The sequence below is a fragment of the Chamaea fasciata genome, unplaced genomic scaffold (genome assembly GCF_029207755.1).
Source record: "Chamaea fasciata isolate MVZ Bird 193981 ecotype frontalis unplaced genomic scaffold, bChaFas1.0.hap1 SCAF_19, whole genome shotgun sequence".
In the NCBI taxonomy this organism is placed as follows: domain Eukaryota; kingdom Metazoa; phylum Chordata; class Aves; order Passeriformes; family Sylviidae; genus Chamaea; species Chamaea fasciata.
Window position 1 is genome coordinate 5,813,362 of NW_027094104.1, and position 17,298 is coordinate 5,830,659.

A 17,298-nucleotide genomic window follows, 5' to 3' on the forward strand; every position below is an offset into this window, starting at 1 on the left:
CGCGAGGGGGCGCGGGGCCCAGCGCGGCAAGGCATCAGCCACAGTTCTAGACATGGTTCTATTTTATTACGGCAAAGGTGAAAAAGCCACCTTGGCCCAACAGGCAACCAGAAAAATTTATCCCAAAAATAACTCGGTACAAAACAGGTCTGCTGAGAATTAAAAAAAACCTTTACAGGAGTTAAAACCTATCCCAGAACATAAAAGTAAAACAAATCCCATCCTCGGTAGTAGTAGCCACAGCCGCAGCCCCTGCCGGGAGTGTGGAGCAAGATTGGAGTCCTTCCCTGCGCCCACTGCTGCCGCTTTAGCTGGTGTCCATCTGGAAGAGAGGGGAGGAACTGTCACCACGTGCCTCACAGCAGCCCTGCACCTTGTAGCACCCCCCTGCACCCAAGCCCACCCACTTCTCTGCAGGCAGCCTGGCCCTGGTGAACCCCCAAGCGCTGGGGGACAGAAACAGGCAGGTCCAAGCCAAAGCACACCACGCTCAGCAGACCACACCCCTACACTGCTCCAAGGCTTTTTCTAGAATCCTGCTCATCCCACTTCTTCGATGTTCTTGCCCTGATTTATCCTGGTCCTGAACCAGCAACTCTGCTGTGGCGGCGTCCTTGTGGCCTCAGCTTTGTTGGAATCCTGACCCAGCTATGGCTGAGCAAGTTCCAGGTACAGCTGCAACCTGCCCATGGCTCCCCAGGCTGGTGCTCATTTCTGCCACCAACATTACACCCCTCCCCCGGCAGCACACCACACAGTTCTTCCACATGAGATTTTCCTTTCTGTTTTCCCATTCCTGCAACCTATCAGCTCTCAGAGTTTTGTTCTGCAGATGCTGCTCATAGTGGCTGTTCCAGCTACGAAGCCTGGCAAGAGCAGAGGCTGTTCCTCAGCCATCAGGAACAGGTGACAAAGTGCTCTGGAAAGCATAGCTGAGGCCCAAGCCAAGGCACAGCTCAGCTTCAGAAAGAGACTGCTTCAGTTCAAGGACGCAGAAAATGCTTTCCCTTTTCTGCCAGCTCCAGACTGCCAGTACTTTCCAGGATGAGATGCTGTGGGGAGCCCACAAATGTGCCCAAGAAGCACTTACCCTGGCATTGTAAGCATCCAGCTGTGCATCTAGTTCTTCTGCAGAGAGCTGCTGTTTGGAAGTTCTTCCAGCTCCTCTGCCTCTCCCTCTGTTCCCACCACGAGTCCCTCGCCTGTTGCCTCCACCTCCAAATCCCCCCGAGACCCCACGGTTTCTGGTCATGCCACCTCTGTTTACACTGTAAGTTTTAAAAGCAACTGTTTTAGTGCCTTCAGTGAACCCAAAGAGGACCCATGTTCCCCACCAGGGAGGGGTCCTGCCCTTTCCCAGCCCACTGCAGGGGGCAGGGGCTCCCCCACCTCTGTGCTGGTCTCCGCTGCGTGTCAATCTGTGACGTCACCAGCTGGATGTTCATGGGGCGCCCTGCGGGAGGAGAGCAGCCCTGAGCCCGCGGGACGGGAGGGATGGGGATGTGCAACAGGGACAGGGGGTGTGGGGGGAAACGGGCACGTGGGGAGGGACAGGGATACAGGTCAGGGAGAGGGGCCAGGCAGACCCACCATCCAAGGGGACCCCGTTGTACTGCTTCATGGCCTTCAGCGCGTCGGCCTTCCGCTCAAAATGCACGTCCGCCGTCCCTAGGCTGCGCCCGGATCTGTCATAGTGCACAGCCGCCTTCTTCAAGGTCCCGAACTCCGCAAAGAGCTCCTGAGAGGAGACAGAAAGGAGCACGCCTGTCTATCACTGCTGCAAACACAGACACTCAGCCAGCTCCAGCGTTTATCCAACCACCACAGACAGCCTGGGAAAACACCCAGTGGCTGAGGGGAGCACGGCCCATCAGGAAGATCTCAGGGAGTTGTCTCAAGTGGCAAAACCAAGCAGAACTCAGCGTTCGTGTCCTGCAGGAGGCACGTTTACAGCCAGTGAAGCAGATTCAAGGGATGCTCACCTGTTTTTCTTTCCAGGGGAACTGGGGGTCTTTGCTGAAGATGAGTCAAAGCAGCAACTATTGAAAATACTCCAGATATCTTTCTCACAGAGGAGAATGACCATGTGAGTGCAGGGATCCACAAGACAATGACACTTTTACTGTGCTGGACTTGTGCCCATTAGGAACATACCCCAGAACTAGAGACCAACAAAGTCCTCAGCTGAGGTCTGTCCTTTGCTGCCTCAAAGGCTGGAAATAAAGAGGCAGCAACAGAGCCACCAATTTTATTTCTTGGGCACTACGTTTAGGAAGCCAACACGGTTACTGTACGGCCAGTGTCAACCTGCTCCTGAGTCACAACAGGGCTCTCAGCAGGGCTGCTGAAGGAGAACTGCAAAGGGCACCTGTCAGATGCTTTCTGGACAGAATGTGGCAAGCAGGGCTGTGTCAGCTTTGCCCAGAGCCCGAGGTCAGCTGCTCCTGCCTCAGAGGACACAAGGAGCAATGCTGCACAGCTCCTTTGTGACCAGAGCACCTTCGGCCTCTCACACCACAGAACGAGGCATCAGCACACAAACAAAACCAATCCCACATCTGAGGCAACATTAAATTATGGGGCTGGGGGCCAAAGCCATTGAATCAGCCCTGCTGCTAAACAAACCCCAGCGGGAGCTTGTGCAGCAGCAGGAAGGTGAGTCCTGGCTGCACACAAGGCACAGGGGCTGGGTTTTACACACTGCAGCCTCACTGCAACAAACAGCAACTTATTTAAACCCAATATGAACTTGCAGGAGGAAAAGGGATGGTGTGCAGCACACTACCCAGTGAGTAGGTGACCTGACAGAGCTCCCTCCCAATCCCCCAGGCACAGCCAGATTGGTGCGTGGAGAGGCTGCAATGAATGAACCCATGAGGAAAGTCTGACAGCAGTGGTTTGGTTTTCCCTGGTGAGGACATGAGAGCCAGAGGCCAGGGTGATGGCAACACTCTGGGGTGCAGGAGCCCCTGCCAGGGACACACGTGGCACCCAATCCCTGCACAGCTCACAGCCCACTCGTGACCCTGTGACACCCCTCAGCCTCCAAGCACCCGACTGCAGGCACTGAGGGCTCTGAGCAGCCCAAACAGGGCATGGCTCTGACAGGTGCAGGACAGGACACCAGGCAGTGCAGGGAAGCTGTTCCCATGACAAATAACTACCCGGTTACACCGATGGGTGCATCCTTGGGAGCCCCTTGACACCAAACAGAATGTGACTGGACAAAGCACCAGAGCCCACCGATGAGGACAGCTACAGCTGTGCACAGCGGGAGCTCACAGAGTTCACAGTGAATTCTCCAATCACAGCATGATCCAGCAGAGCCACAGCATTGTTCCCCGTCCCCCGTGCACCGTTATAAACCGAATTTTCCAGCCCCCTCGAGACCACCACGATCGCAGCACAGCACGTACTACAAAACCCCATCACTGGGGAATCCTCGGCCCCGAGCGCAAGCCGGAGCAGAGCCGGGGGGTTCCCGTGGGCACCCGACCCGGGCGCAGTGACCGAGGCCCCCGCTCCCCGCGGCGCCGCCCCGAGCCCCACCTGGATGTCCGCATCCGAAACGCCGAAATCCAAGTTGGAGACGAGCAGCTTCCCGCCGGTCTCCACTCCGGCCCCCGCCCCAAAGCCGCTGTCGAACAGGTCGTGCTGCCACTTCTCGGGGAGTTGTTTCGGCTGCAATGAGACCGGGACGTCGCTGACCGGCGCCGGGGCCTCGCAGCCCGCGCCCGCGCCGGGAGTGGACAAAGGGCCGCCCGCGTCCGCGCCCCCGCCCCGCGCGGACCCTCCACCCCAGCCCGCCGCGCCGCCACGGCCCCAGCTCCGCCTGCCCGCTCCGTACCCGGCTGTAGGGCGCGGGCCGGTTCCTACCGCCGCCCCGGGCCATCACCGGCCGGTTCCGCACGGGGCCGCCGCCCGCGCGCCCGCCGCCCACGCCGCCCCGGCCGGGCCCGCCCCCGCGTGCGGTGCCGCCCCGGCCTCGGCCGCCCCGGCCGCCCCGGGTGGCCCCACGCTGGCTCCGGTTCAGCTTAATGATGTCGTCCAGGGACATGTCCATCTTGTCGGCCATGATGGCGGCACCGCTCCCACCCGCACTTCCGGCCGCGCTGCGCCCGCGCCGGAAGCGGAAAAGGCGGGGCCGAGGCGCGGCGGGCGCGCGGAGCTCTGTGGGGCGGGCGGCGCTTCCGGCGGGGCCGGCACCGGCACTGGGAGCGGGAGATGCGGGTGCGCGTGCGGAGCTGGCACGGAGTCGCGTCCTGGCTGTGGGTGGCGAACGACGAGAACTGCGGCATCTGCCGGATGGCCTTCAACGGCTGCTGCCCCGACTGTGAGTGCGGGACCGGCACCGGCACCGGGCACTGCGCACCGGGCGGGGCTGACGGTGTGTCCGTGCCGCAGGTAAGGTTCCCGGCGACGACTGCCCGTTGGTGTGGGGGCAGTGTTCGCACTGCTTCCACATGCACTGCATCCTCAAGTGGCTGAACTCGCAGCAGGTGCAGCAGCACTGTCCCATGTGCCGCCAGGAGTGGAAGTTCCGGGAATGAGGGCGGCACCGGGCACGGGGACGGGCCGTGGCCCGCCCCGGGCCCGCTCAATAAATGTGCGGACGCCAGTCGCGTGTCCGTGTCTGTGTCCGGTGCTCCGCGCTCGGGGTGGGTGCACGGAGCGGGGGGGTGGGAGGTGGCCCCGCCGGGCGCCCCGCGGGCTCCGCCGCCCCGGCAGCCGAATCGGGGGCCGCGGGTGCTCCGTGCGCGCTGCTCGCCGGCTGGGGCTGGTGCTGCCCGTCCTGTGCCGCCCCGCCGAGCCCCGGTACCTGCCGACGGCCCGGCCCCGCCGCCGTTCGGTGGGCAGAATCTCGGGGCTGCTCTCTGACCCGTGCCGCCCGCCGCGCACCAGCCGCTCCGGCACCGACGGCTCTGCCGAACCCGATCTCGCTGTGCTGTTGCCCAGCGCGGCCCACCCACCCTCGGGGCTCCGCACCGCGGTGAGTACCGGGGCCGCCCCGGGGGCTTGGGCCGCTCCCTGCGGGAGGCTGGGCACGGTTCGTGCCCCCACCGCAGGTCCCGGAGCCCCGTCACCCCGCGGGGCCCCCACCCCTGCAGGCGTCGGGCAGGCTGGGGGCTCCCCGTCCCGTGTGACCGTGTCTCCCGCAGGTGCTGTGTGTGACAGGTGTGGCCGTGGAGCTGCCAGGAGCCCGTGGTGCTCTCCGGTGTAAGGCAGACATGACCGTGTCCCTGGACCCCATGGAATGTGCACATACCTGAGACGGTGCTGGTGGCTCTAAGGTGACAATAAACATGCTTGGCATGGCTGTTTTGTCTGTCCTTGGGTAGGGAGGGGGGATGGGGGAGCCCTCCCAGATGTGGGGAGCTCTGGGCTGCTGAGCCCTCCTGTGGTGCTGAGGCTGCTCAGATACACAGCAAAACAAAATCCCTTAGGCTCGAGGATGGCACAATGCCTGTGGGAGCTGCAGGGACAGCAGGGGCCAAGGGGCTGTGCTTGATAGTATGTGACTGTAGGCATGGGGTTCCTGTCCCTGACCCCCCTCAAACAGAAAGGCCCTGCTTCTCCTTGTGCTGCAGGAGGTCTGGCATAGCCTCTGCCCAGTCCTGGGGCAGCTCTGGCAGCAGGACACAGACTTGGTGATGACAGTGGGGTGGCAGCAGCCCCCCAACACCAGCTGTTCCCTGGCAGGGGCAGTCCTGGACAGGTGCCTATGGTTGTCACCTCCTCCACAGGGATGAGTAAGGAACACAGCCTGGCTGCAGGCCCCATCCCTGGGGGTGGCCAGGGCCCTGCCTGGCAGTGGCTGCTGCACTCATTAGGAAAGAAGCCACGGAGTCCCCCCTCTTCCAGCAGCACCCCTGACACAGCATGGACCTGACCACCCACAGCCCACAGGTGGAGGCTGCTGCTGCCTGCCCAGGAGCCTCAGTGGCACTGAGGCCACCAACTGCTGCAGGGGACAGAGCTGCCCCCCGTTTTAGCTCTACACTCAGCTGTGCCCTGGGACTCAGGTGTTGTCAGTAAACTGCTCACCAGAAGGGGCCAGAGGCACTGGGAGAAAGGAAGATCATATGCCAAAGTTTTCAGAATAAACTCAGCAGCAGCTCTCACGGCCCTAAGGAACAGCACCTCCACTGCACCATCATGTGGGGCTGATGTCTCCACCTGCCCAGCAAGTGCAGCAATAAAATGGTTCTATTATTTTTTAATAACAGTGGTACCTGTCCATGTCCTGGAGGCAACTCAGCACTGCACTCAGCACGGGGCAGGTGCATCATCAAGGCTGAGCTCTTTGTCCTCAAGGACAAACTCCTCTGCAGTGCCCATGGGAGGAGGGCACAGGCTGCAGAGGGGGAATTTGTGCACACAGAGCCCAGGAAGGGGCCGGCAGGACTGAGTCACAGCTGCTCTGGGGCTGAGAAACCATTGCCAGGGAGGCAGTGGGAGTGTGGTGCACTCTCAGTACCAGTGCAGTAGGGTTGTAGCACATGTTCCCTGTGCCCCCTTTCTGCTTTTTTCCCCCCCAAAAAGACCAATGCACAACTCTTCAACATTTTATTAATGATCAGCAACAGAAATTTACAAGAGAGAGGACACCAGACACAGCCTGGCACAGTGCAGTGAGCTGCTCAGGATACCCACCACAGTATCCTGGAATGTAAGAGGCAAAAGGGGCTCACAGCTCAGGACTCATTCTCCCAGCCCTGCACCTCCCCTTAGAGGCAGGCATGCTGCATGTCAGCCCTCAGAAAACCCTAAAACTGGCCAGGTCCTGCCCTCAGGTAAGCCACTGGGCACAAGTGGGGCTCTGAGTACACTCCACACAAGGCATCAGGTCCTGCTGCCTCGCAAATGGAAGAGCCTTTGGTTAAAGGCCCCAGGATCACTCTGCCTCAGGTGGACAAATGCCTTGACCCAGCAGCCTAGCACCACCTGCCCCTTCAGCAGCTGTCACCTGCAGCCTGTCACTGGGGCAGCAACAGGTTCACCTTTACCCAGCTCAACCCAGAGTAGCTCTGGGTCTATGCAAGGGCAGGAGCTGAGAAGAGGCAGCACAGTGAACCCCAGAGCCCAGCACCACCTCTGGCAGCCAGCCCCTTGTTCCTAAACAAAAGCTGCAGGAGGAACCACGTGAGCCCTGTCTTGTCCCCAAGGCTGCTCTCACTGTGTCCAGCCACCCACACCGCTGCCCAAGGGGCTGCTCTGGAATGCAGACCCCGGTCAGGACAGCCAAGTCTGGCAGGGCAAGGGGGCATGGGCAGCTCCTCCACTTCCCTCCTACTAAGAGCCAGAAATGGCAGAAGGTAAAAGCACATCAACATGTTAAAACATTAGTTATAATTAAAACTTTTTTTTTTTTTTTTGTCAAATCTCCTCCTGGGTAAAGGGACGGGGACTGATTAACGGCGATAAAACTAGGCAGCAGAATCCCAACTCGTTATGTCTGCATAATTAGTGCAGGAGGAGCTAGGACAGCAGAGGGTAGGACAGCACGTCCTGCGTGCCAGCAGTGCTGCCCCCCTTCAGGGGTCCTTTCCTGAAGAGCAGTTGCTCTACCAGAGGTGAAGTTACAGCACTCTGTGGCTCACACATCCACACTCTGCAGCCTAGTGCTTCTCCTCCTCCAGCCTTCTCATGGCCTCCAGCACAGCCAGCTCTTTTGCTTCCTTCTTCTGGTTGCGAGCTTCAAACTCCAGCCTGCAGAAATCACACAATGCCATGAGATTCTCATTCATCCACACCTCTTGTAGACAAAAGCACCTGGAGCAGGAGAGCTCTGCCTTCTCCTATGCTGCTCTGTTCTGAGAGCACTTCAGAAAACCCCCAGGGCCCCCAGACTCCTTCAGAGCCTCTCCCAGAGCTTTCAATGGCTGTTGCCAGCACTCTGCAGTCCTGTACTCCCACAATGGTCACACAAGACCTCTTTCTCCCTCTGTGGAAGAAGCTGCTATTCCATTCTTGGGCTGTCCTGGGTGTTCTAACACCAAAATCAAATTTATCACTGATGTGAGCCAAAGCACTGAAAGTGAAGGACTCAGGCCTAAAAGACCAAACCTCTGAAAGAAGCAACATGCTCTTTCCTCCAGGATACAGCAAAGGAAATTTATCATTAAAGAAGAAAACCCAATAAATGTGCTGTGCAGCACATTCTGACACAGCAGAGTTCAGCTGTTCCTTTCCCTGTACAGATTGGTACAACCACATTTACAGTCTGCCCAAGCTATGAAAGAGGAAGGTCAAGTTTGCTGACTCTATGCCTTTAGGTAACACCTTCCCTCCCTATCTGGTCCCATTGATCAGTTCCCACACACTCTGGATGGAACAGAATCTGACACAACCGGGAGACAAACAAATCCAACCTGTTCTTGATGATTCTTTGCACAATTAGATCTGTGGTGAGGTTGCTGCCACTGTCCACCAGCTGGAAAATGCCACGTCGCTTCGGTTCCTGCAAACAGACACACCACTGGGCTGTGAAAACTCGTGGGACTTGGGTGTGCAGCTCCCCAGTGACAGCTGAGCTGAGCTGTGGCAGGTCCTGTGGTGGCCACACAGGCAGGGTGCACAGTGACCTCCTCGGAGGCAGAACAAACCCTTGCTTGAAAGCAAAGCTCCATATACACAGGAGCTGCCCAGGACAGAGAGCAAAGTACACAGGATTTCTCACCCTGCCATGAAGGCATCAGAAACAGGCAGAACAAAACAATGCTTGGAAGAGTGGAGCTGTTGGGAATGATTTACTGACTGCTCCACATAGCTCTCCTCAGGGTGGATGAAAAGCTGCATCACCTGCCAAAGTTGTACCCAGGTAGCCTCTCTGCAATACACCACCTCAGTCCAGGAACACAACCAGAGCCAGGCTCTGTCTGTCAAATGCTGACAAAGCACCTGGTACTTTACCTCATATGGATCGGACCCATCCTTGTCTGGCACCACCTCAGTCATCCCATGACAAACAAGTGTTACCTGAAGAAGAATACAAAAGTCACTGACAACATCAAAAAGATGACAGGGACATTTCCTGCCACTACTCCCACTGAGCACGGTGTGGAGACCAGCAAAGCCACCCTCCTGCAGCAGCCTGGCAATCGCAGGCTGAGCAGGACACTCCCTCCTTGCATCCCTGTGTTGTCCTGCACCATTTTAGCTCCCCACACACATCACCCACCAGCATCTTCATGTCCATCCATATGCAAGGACTCACCCTGAAGTGATCCAAGAGATCAGCAGTGACAGCATAGGGAGCTCCAATCACCACCTCTGAGACATACTAAAAAAGGAACCAGGTAGAGTCCAGATTTTAAAAAAATCCCATCAAAAAGAACCCAATCCCAAGCCAGAAGTCATCTGCTTCTTAAAGAGACCTGAGCAGGTCACCTGGCTATAGAATTGGAAGTTCAAATAAAGGAACAGAGAAGTGGGATCAGCAGCAACTGCTTGTCACACAACAGCTTTTTATTCCTCAACAGAATATCCTTTATCGAGCATATCCAGAAGTTAATTGTTCCAGGCACACGTTTCTGGGGATCCCCACAATTTTTTCCCAGGCATTTTCTCCCCTGCTGCAGGGAGCAGAGTTTTCTAGTGGCACATGTCTGACTACACAGAGCCACACAGCTCCCTACACAGCAGCCAGCCCTGTCACTGCTGGCAGAGCAGCTGGATGGGTTGGATCAGCAGCTTGGATCAGCCAGGATGGCAAGGAGCCTAGCAGAGCCTCCCAAGGGTTCATCAGCACCTCTGGCAGCCTCAAGTGATTCATCTTGCCTGTCTTCTCAGGGCACCCCAAGGAACTCATGCAAGATCACTGAGCACAAGTGAACACCACCAGGCTCCAGGCAGTGGAAGAGTGCAGAGACACCCACTCACCCTGCAGGCCAGGACACTGAGGGTCCTCTCGTGGATGTTCATGATGGGATAGTTCTTCCCTTTGTAGCGATTCACCTCCTGTGGCAAAGCACCAGGTACAGTCAAAAGAGAGACACAGCAACTCCCTTCCCTCTTGCTCTCCCCCAGAATGAAATTCCTGTATTGGTCAATACATCCCTGTCCTGTCTCCCGAAGCACAGCCTGCCTGGTCCAGAGAACAGGCCCAGGCTGTTCTGCCTTTGGACAGGTTCTACACGGACCTGATCGAAATGCAGCCCAGCAATGATATAGGGTTTCTCTGCCAACTGGTGAACCTTCTCCAGGAAATCCACGTGACCAACATCTGCAGATCTGTTTAAGGAACTGAAGCTCACATGGAAAATAGATGAAGGCAGACAGAAATAGTCACTCAAAAACAACAGTGGGAGAAAGGAATCCCTAGGATTTTATTCTTGCACTACTAATTGCCTATTTCCAAGAACAGTTGCTGCCTCCCTCCTCAGGTTCCACCAGTTCTGGGCAAAAGCCAGAGACTTTTTCAGCTCCACCTTACATGGACTCAGCTTTGCCTCTGTCCAGAATTTCTACTTGTTCCAGAGGTTCTGGCAAAAAGCCTCAAAGCCTGCCCCAGGAACGACGTGCCAGCTCCAGATGCTACGGCAGCCAGTCTTCACCACAATCATGAGAGCGTTGAGAGTATCCGTTTTCCTGAAATCCAACAGTCACAGATTGCTCCACAGAGGAGCTATAGCTTCTTTCTCAACATCCTGTGACTAAGAAACTGCCAGGAAGAACTCACTCTCGGCTCCCTCACATGCAGCTAACAGAAAAGGAAAAAACAAAAAAAAGAGACAAAAATCCAGTTTGGTGCCTCCCAACATGAGAACATCAAACAAAGACCAGTGCTGCAACCAAAGAGAGTCAAGGATACGGAACAGGTCGAAGGCTCCAGCCACATAGATGATGGTGTCTCCTGGCTCTGGCTCCTTCCCTGATGCAAACTGGATGATCTTCTGGGATGTCTGCAGGAACTGTGAGACGCCAGTCCAGGGACTGTGACCTTTGGGCCCCTGTGGAAACATACACCAGACACGGCTTCTTTTTGGGCTCTGTGAGGGGATTTGGACAACACAGAGCACAGTGCTGGGCAATATGCTCATCTGAATTTGCTGGCAACTGTAACAACTCCCAGCACCTTGGACTTTCTACATTCCTGACATCAAGTATTTAGGCAATTTCACAAAAGCCCTTTATGCTCTGTCTAAATCATCGCCTCAGCAGCCAGCTCAGGAGATGCCAAGAGGAAAGCTCAGGAAGGAAGAAGATAACAGGGCAGGTTTGAATTTCCATGAGAAGCAAGATGTGCTCAGGGAGACAACACGAGACCAACCTATGATCTGCCAAGCCTCAGGGCACCTGTCTGGCCCCTCAGCTTTGAGGACAGAGCTCGGTCCCCACCACGTGGTAGCTGTGCAAACAGCCACCAAGTCACCTGCTGTGCTACCCAAAGCTGCTCCACGGGACTTGGCACGACACTGCAGCTGAGGCCAGAGCAGGCTCTGCAAAGGGCAGCACGCAGACAGCTCAGCTGTCAGGGTCATGTAGGGTATCCAGTGCCCTAATCCATTCTACCCAGATCTGAGCCCCAGGAAACAGCCATGCTGGAGCAATATGCCCCAAAACACCTACTCAAAAGCCCCAAAATAGTGGGGAACTAAGGATGATTCAGACGGGTCAGCAAGAGCTCTGTGAGTAAAAAAGACTTGCTCAAGCTGCTGGTGCAGCTCATTAAGCAGGGACAATCCAGCTGCCAAGGAAATAAACAAGGCTGACGGCTCTTTAGAAGCGGTGCAAGCCACAGGCTGGACCTGGCAGCTGGAACACCGAGAGGGCTGCACTGCCCTCCAGCTCTGAAACACAGTGTAGCCACACACCTGCTGTGTCCACACCTCCCAAACCTAATACAACACCTTCAAAACACAGGCACTGAGAGGAGCATCTACAGAGGCTGTCCCCAGGCTGGAACCACGTGCACTTGGATCCTAAGGGAAGTGGCAGGAAGGAATTTACAAGCAAGGAAGGAACCCAGCACAGGCTCAGTGGGGACAGCAGCCCTGTGGTCCTGCTGAAGGACAGCTCATGCACTGCCCTGTGCCACACCTGCCCATCACACCCACTGCAGGCACTGCCATATGGGGACAGCAGGCATTCTCTGGGACATTACTGCTACACGTGGGAGGACAAACAAGCCTGCAACAGGCCAGAAAGCACACTGGAAATCCTTCTCAGGCAGGACAACAACCAGACGTCCACGACCAGAACTCACATTACCTTCCCAAAGTTGTCAGTGTGCTTCCGATAGTCTAGGTCCTCATCCTGAAGGGAGATAAAGAGTCAAAATGTTTAAGCACTTGCACAGCTCATCCAACCAAGATTTGCTTGTGTGTGGGAAGTGCTGGGAAGGCCAGGCTCAAAACGCAGACCAGGGATCCAGGGCACTGAATGCTGACAAACTGGTTAATACCTAAACCAGAGTCCTATCCCAGCATGAGTCAGAGGAAATGTGTCCTTATCTGATCCCAGCTTGGCACCACCAGCAAAGGTGGTTCTTGCCCAACTCGCAGCCCCAAGAGTGCTGCACAGCTGCATCCTCCCTCAGCCCAGCAAGCCCCTGACAGGACAGCACCCCTTCTCCTGCCAAAGACCCTCATGAGAGGCAGGCTTAGGTGTCTGCAGCAGCCAGCAGCACCAGGCAGATCTCCATGGGAACTCATGTGTTACAGCTGAGCCAATTTAACAGCTCAGCATACCAAAACATCCCCCTCTGTCCCTGCATGCCCCTGTGGGTCACTTGTTTCTGCAGTGATCCAGGTGATCCTATTCACAGATTCCTTCATTACTCAGGAAATTCAACTCATTACCTGACATAAAACCACTGACACTGCTTTTCCCTGGTTGGGTTAGCTCCCAACCAGAAAGTGAGCTGAGGAGACTCAAGAAAGGTCTGATTAGACTAGAGACAATAGAAGGCAGAAGCATAAAGCTCAGTGGGAAGGGAGAGGAGTTTCCAACTCTGGCAGCACCTGGCTGACAGATCAATGTGCCTGCACTGTGTGGTTTCACCCTGGGAGAAGTCATGGGCTTGCCTGCAGCTCCCCTAACATTCCCGAGGCCCACACTGATCACGAGGCGTCAGAGTCTTTGTCCCATCACCCTGTGACCTCAGACATGTTGAAGCAAACATAAGCAGGTTGTTTTGCTGCCACTGCCCATTCTCCAGTGCACCTGGCAGCCAGGCCCAGGAGCTCTACTCCTCTGCTCTCCTCCTGGGGCAGCAGAAGGGAAGAGCAGGCATATGCCCTGTTCTCCACCCCCCACCCAGAGCCCTCTGACTCACTATGTTGCTGTGGTGAGCCTTAGTCATGAGCAGCATGCGGCCAACAAGGTCAGTGGTGGACACGCCTTGAGTGCGTTTGCATTCCCTGCGGGAGACAAGCAAAGGATGAAGCAGAAGCCACAGGAGCTTACGCCTCTGTCTGCCCACCATCACCAGAGGAACACCTGTGACACCTGATCAATCCAAACCAGGGGCTGTCCTAAGGAAGCCTGCCTTCTCAAGTACAGCATTTATTCACGGAGCCTCTGCACTGTCCTCAAGCCACAGCAACTGCTCATGTGAACGCTTCCCTCACTCAGACTTCCCAACAGAGCCAGCTCTTGGTGAGGCTTTAAAACCCGAACCAGCACCTGCCAGGAACCAGACAGCCTCACTGGGCAGGACTGTCTGCCCCACTTGGCTAAAGCCAAAATGCTGGGAGCAACTGAAGCTCTGACACACAGCCAGATTCAGGTGTGACCTGAAGGCTGACTTCCCTTTCACCTGACTTCCCTTCAAGGCACAAATACCCAGAAACTCTGCCCAAAACAAGATTAACAGGTAAGCAGCAAGAGGTTACCTGTATCGCCCTGCTGTCTTTACTTCCTCATAGGTGTCCTTGCCATCGATAGTTAACGTGATGTCATCTGCAGAGAGAGAAAAGCTTCAGAACTGTACCCAAGCTCTCCTGCACAAAAGCAGCAGCTGTGCAGGCCCCACACACCTAGAGCCAGACTGGAACTCTGCAATCCAAATCCCTGTGCATACACAGGGGATGTGTCCTGTGTCCCACAAGAATGTCAGAGGTTTTTTAAGACTACAGTGTCTGTGGAGCTAAGGATATTCCTGGATACTAAACACCATTACCCATCTGGTCCACTTCTGGGCCCTCTGCAGCAGCAGGCACAGCTGATTATTGTCTGAATGACAATAAATAAGCACTATCTGTATCAATGCTAAAAAAAGAACCTTTTAGCTCTTCTGGGACTGGTTTTAACCCTTGATTCATTTTCAGTCAATGAAACAGTTCATCCAATGGAAAGTTCTTCCTCTCAATAACTGCACTTCCACAGTGACATCCAGCAACCCTTCTACAGAGGCCATTCCAGTTCATCTCTGGCACATGGCTCCCAACTCCATCTGCAAAAACACCTCTCACATACTTTTGGTGATGGTACAAAGCCTTCACAAGCAAAAGCTAAGCTGGTTTCCCTTTGCCAAAACAGTCAGAGGGCAGCCCACCAGTGTGCTCCCAAAGTGGGGTGCCTCAGTCCTGCTCAGTTCTCCTAAAGCCCTCCCCCCAGAGCACAGGAACAGGAGAGCACACACTGCCAGCACAGCTTGGCATGCCAGGAGAGGCACAAACAGCAGGGTTACCATCACCTCAGGTAAGCTCAGCTATTTCCAAACTCAGCTTTTGCACAAACACAACCTGGCAAAACTGCCGGTGCAGGTGTGTTGCTCAGGAACAGCAGGGAATGACGTGGCAGAGGGGACAAATGGAGCAGCTGGAGCAGAGGCCACAAGCACTCCTCTACTGTCACAACCCCTCACCCAGCCCTGTAAGGGGTCACGTACACCAAACACGTTCAGGGCAGGCAATTAAGTTAACGAGGAATTTGATAACCACTCCATGCACGTGGAAAAAGCGTATTTATCTTCTAAAGATTAAAGATTTATTTACACTTAGTGAAATACTTGACTTATCAATAGCAGGTGGCTGGGATCAGGTGAGAGATACGCTAAATGAGTGCAAAGACTACTCCTGGTCAAACTAACAAAATTCCTTCAGAAGGGCAGGGAGGAAGGGCTGAGGCTTAATGAGCATCGGCGGCAGCTCAGGAAGGGACAGAGTCCCAGGGCAAGAACATTTCCTCAGAACACTGCAGGAACTGTAGCAACTCTTTCTTCAGCAACTGTACACCAAAAAATGTTCACACTAAGAACTAGGTCTCTGGCCACACAGTCAGCTGAGCCACTGAACAGCTTATCAGCTGGATAAAGAGAGAAGCTTTTCAGATCTAACCCTGTCCCTGGATAAGTAGATATAAACATGATTGCATTTCTGCATGCTTTCCTTTTCAATAGTGTTTATCACACTTAAGTTTTGTAAATGGTTTTCCCCTTTGCACAAATTTCTGCTGGTGCTAAGGGCAACCTTGGGATAATTTTAAGTGACACATTTCACCTTTGTAAGTTAAAACCAAAGGCCCTGGCCGCTCTCAAGATTTTGAGCATGCTGACATGTATTTCCAGACCACGAGACCAGAAGCAGCTGTGCTGCCCAGTGCAGGTGTTGAGAAAGCAGAGCTCGACACACACCAGGAACTCCTGACCCCTGCACCAGCCAGGACATTGCTGGGTTTGCAGCAGGGCCCCTGGAGCACACAGCCCCAAGGGCCCGTGTCAGCACAGCCACTGTCCCAAACACCACTCACCCCCATGCACGCAGAAGTCACAGCTGTACTTGTCCAGGGTTTCCAGCGTGGTGACATAAGGAGCTCCAGGAGCAATCTCATCCACCCACTTGATGGCCTGCACCATTTTGTACCTCTCCTCCTGTGTAAAGACGGGGGGACCCTTGTGCTTGGCAATCTCCTCTGGGGGAGAAACAAAATTCCAGTTAGAAGCACGTCCTACAGCTACAGTGACTCTCAGTCACTGCCTCACACATTTCATAGGCAGGTGAACTTCACTGCAGGCTTATCCTCAGCTTTGGATCAGTATATGGTAGCAAAGGAAGCCCCAGATCAGAAGATACTTCAGTTCAGTTGCATTTCCTAAGCACTGAACAAGGGCCCTGGAATTCACTTAGAGGGAAAAAGGTCTCAGTGCTTCCCTGTACCCAGATACTTCTTCCTGAGGGGATGAACTGGGCCTCCCGGCATCCCCCCTAGGACAAATTTCCCTCTTAAACAGTAACTTCATACTACACCTGGCTCCTACTGGAAATTCTGCGTCCATAAACCCATTTAAAACACATCTTCACACAGCAGAACTTGTTTCTGGCCCTTAACTTCCAGATGGCTTTGAAATGAGTTTTCTCCACAAGGTAACTCTTTTTGGAATGTAAGTTGTGCAGCTCTTACCAGCAAAAGCAGACTGATTTTCAGCTGTTGCAACTGTTTTCATAGCACAGAACGCAGATTAACCCTCAGAGCCTGCAAGATCTGACCCATCTAATCCTCACTCCGAAACTGTGACAGGGGTAACTTCACTACCAGAGAAGGAACATTTTTTTCTTGGAGGCTACTGATCCTCGAGCAGATGCAGGATGAAGCCTGACCTTATCAGGAACTGTTGGTTCTCCTGGGGCTAATGCTGCTGGGCAATTTGAGGAGCTGCAGAAGATAAAACCTGGTAAAACCTCTTACCGTCCGTGTGGACCCCAACGATCAGGTAATCGCCCATGGCCCGCGCCTGGCGCAGCTGGTTCGAGTGGCCATAGTGCACCATGTCATAGCTGCAAAAAGAAGGGCCAGGTCAGCCCGGGCACACAGGGACACGCTTCCTCGGAAGCCGCGGGCAAACTGCCCCAGGCTTCGGGGCTGAAGGTCTCTCTGCTGCCGGGCAGAGCTGCGCCGGTACAGCCCGGACATCAGGGCCCGCAGCAGCGCTCCCTCCCACCGCGGCGACCCGGCTCCGGCGCTACAGGGGTCAGTCCCTCCCTGCATCTGCCCGGCAGGTGCCGGCCGTAGCCCGGGGGGAACGGACCGGCCCCACCGACGCCCGTCGGGCGGCCGAGCCCAAGGGCGCTCCCGGCTCCGGAGCGGTCCCGTTCGCTCCCGCTCGCCCGGCGCCCCGAGGCAGCTCCGCGCGGAGAGCGTCGCTCAGCCGCGGGCCCGGGCGGTGACAGAGGAGGCGGAGGCACCGGCGTAGCCAACACGGTTTATTTCTGCGGCGCCACGACAACACCCGGCCCCGCGCCCGCCCCACTCACCATCCATCGCACCAGACGCGCACGGGCCGGTGGCCGCCGCCGCCCGCCGCGGCCCCGCCGCCGCCCGCCGCCCCGTTGCGCAGCATGGCCGCGCTGTCAC

The 17,298-nt window shown here is 55.8% G+C and overlaps 3 protein-coding genes across 5 annotated transcripts; 1 reads left to right on the forward strand and 2 right to left on the reverse strand.

The window, feature by feature from the left end:
- Positions 1 to 44: 44 nt before the first annotated feature.
- Positions 45 to 4,112, reverse strand: ALYREF (Aly/REF export factor). The gene is made up of 6 exons (XM_066200895.1): positions 3,848 to 4,112; positions 3,550 to 3,681; positions 1,591 to 1,738; positions 1,390 to 1,453; positions 1,091 to 1,268; positions 45 to 322 (listed from the first exon to the last, which is right to left on the reverse strand). Exons 1-6 carry the CDS (start codon positions 4,073 to 4,075, stop codon positions 308 to 310), a joined length of 765 nt encoding a protein of 254 aa, XP_066056992.1. The 5' UTR covers positions 4,076 to 4,112; the 3' UTR covers positions 45 to 307.
- ANAPC11 (anaphase promoting complex subunit 11) lies at positions 4,086 to 6,220 on the forward strand. Of its 2 annotated transcripts, XM_066200897.1 has the most exons (3): positions 4,086 to 4,404; positions 5,160 to 5,291; positions 5,745 to 6,220. In XM_066200897.1, the coding sequence occupies exons 1-2, from the start codon at positions 4,225 to 4,227 to the stop codon at positions 5,268 to 5,270; spliced, it is 291 nt and encodes a 96-aa protein (XP_066056994.1). In that variant the 5' UTR covers positions 4,086 to 4,224; the 3' UTR covers positions 5,271 to 5,291; positions 5,745 to 6,220. The 2 variants fall into 2 exon arrangements, with proteins under 2 accessions (XP_066056994.1, XP_066056995.1); XM_066200898.1 differs by lacking the exons at positions 5,160 to 5,291; positions 5,745 to 6,220 and adding an exon at positions 4,405 to 4,618 and having other exon boundaries at positions 4,130 to 4,333.
- A 333-nt stretch (positions 6,221 to 6,553) lies between these two features.
- Positions 6,554 to 17,284, reverse strand: PCYT2 (phosphate cytidylyltransferase 2, ethanolamine). 2 transcript variants are annotated; one of them, XM_066200804.1, is made up of 13 exons: positions 17,199 to 17,284; positions 16,633 to 16,721; positions 15,697 to 15,858; positions 13,839 to 13,905; positions 13,280 to 13,364; positions 12,214 to 12,258; positions 10,814 to 10,952; positions 10,143 to 10,225; positions 9,883 to 9,960; positions 9,218 to 9,283; positions 8,914 to 8,979; positions 8,373 to 8,461; positions 6,554 to 7,710 (listed from the first exon to the last, which is right to left on the reverse strand). In XM_066200804.1, exons 1-13 carry the CDS (start codon positions 17,282 to 17,284, stop codon positions 7,620 to 7,622), a joined length of 1,146 nt encoding a protein of 381 aa, XP_066056901.1. In that variant the 3' UTR covers positions 6,554 to 7,619. The 2 variants fall into 2 exon arrangements, with proteins under 2 accessions (XP_066056901.1, XP_066056900.1); XM_066200803.1 differs by lacking the exon at positions 12,214 to 12,258.
- Between the last annotated feature and the right edge of the window lie 14 nt (positions 17,285 to 17,298).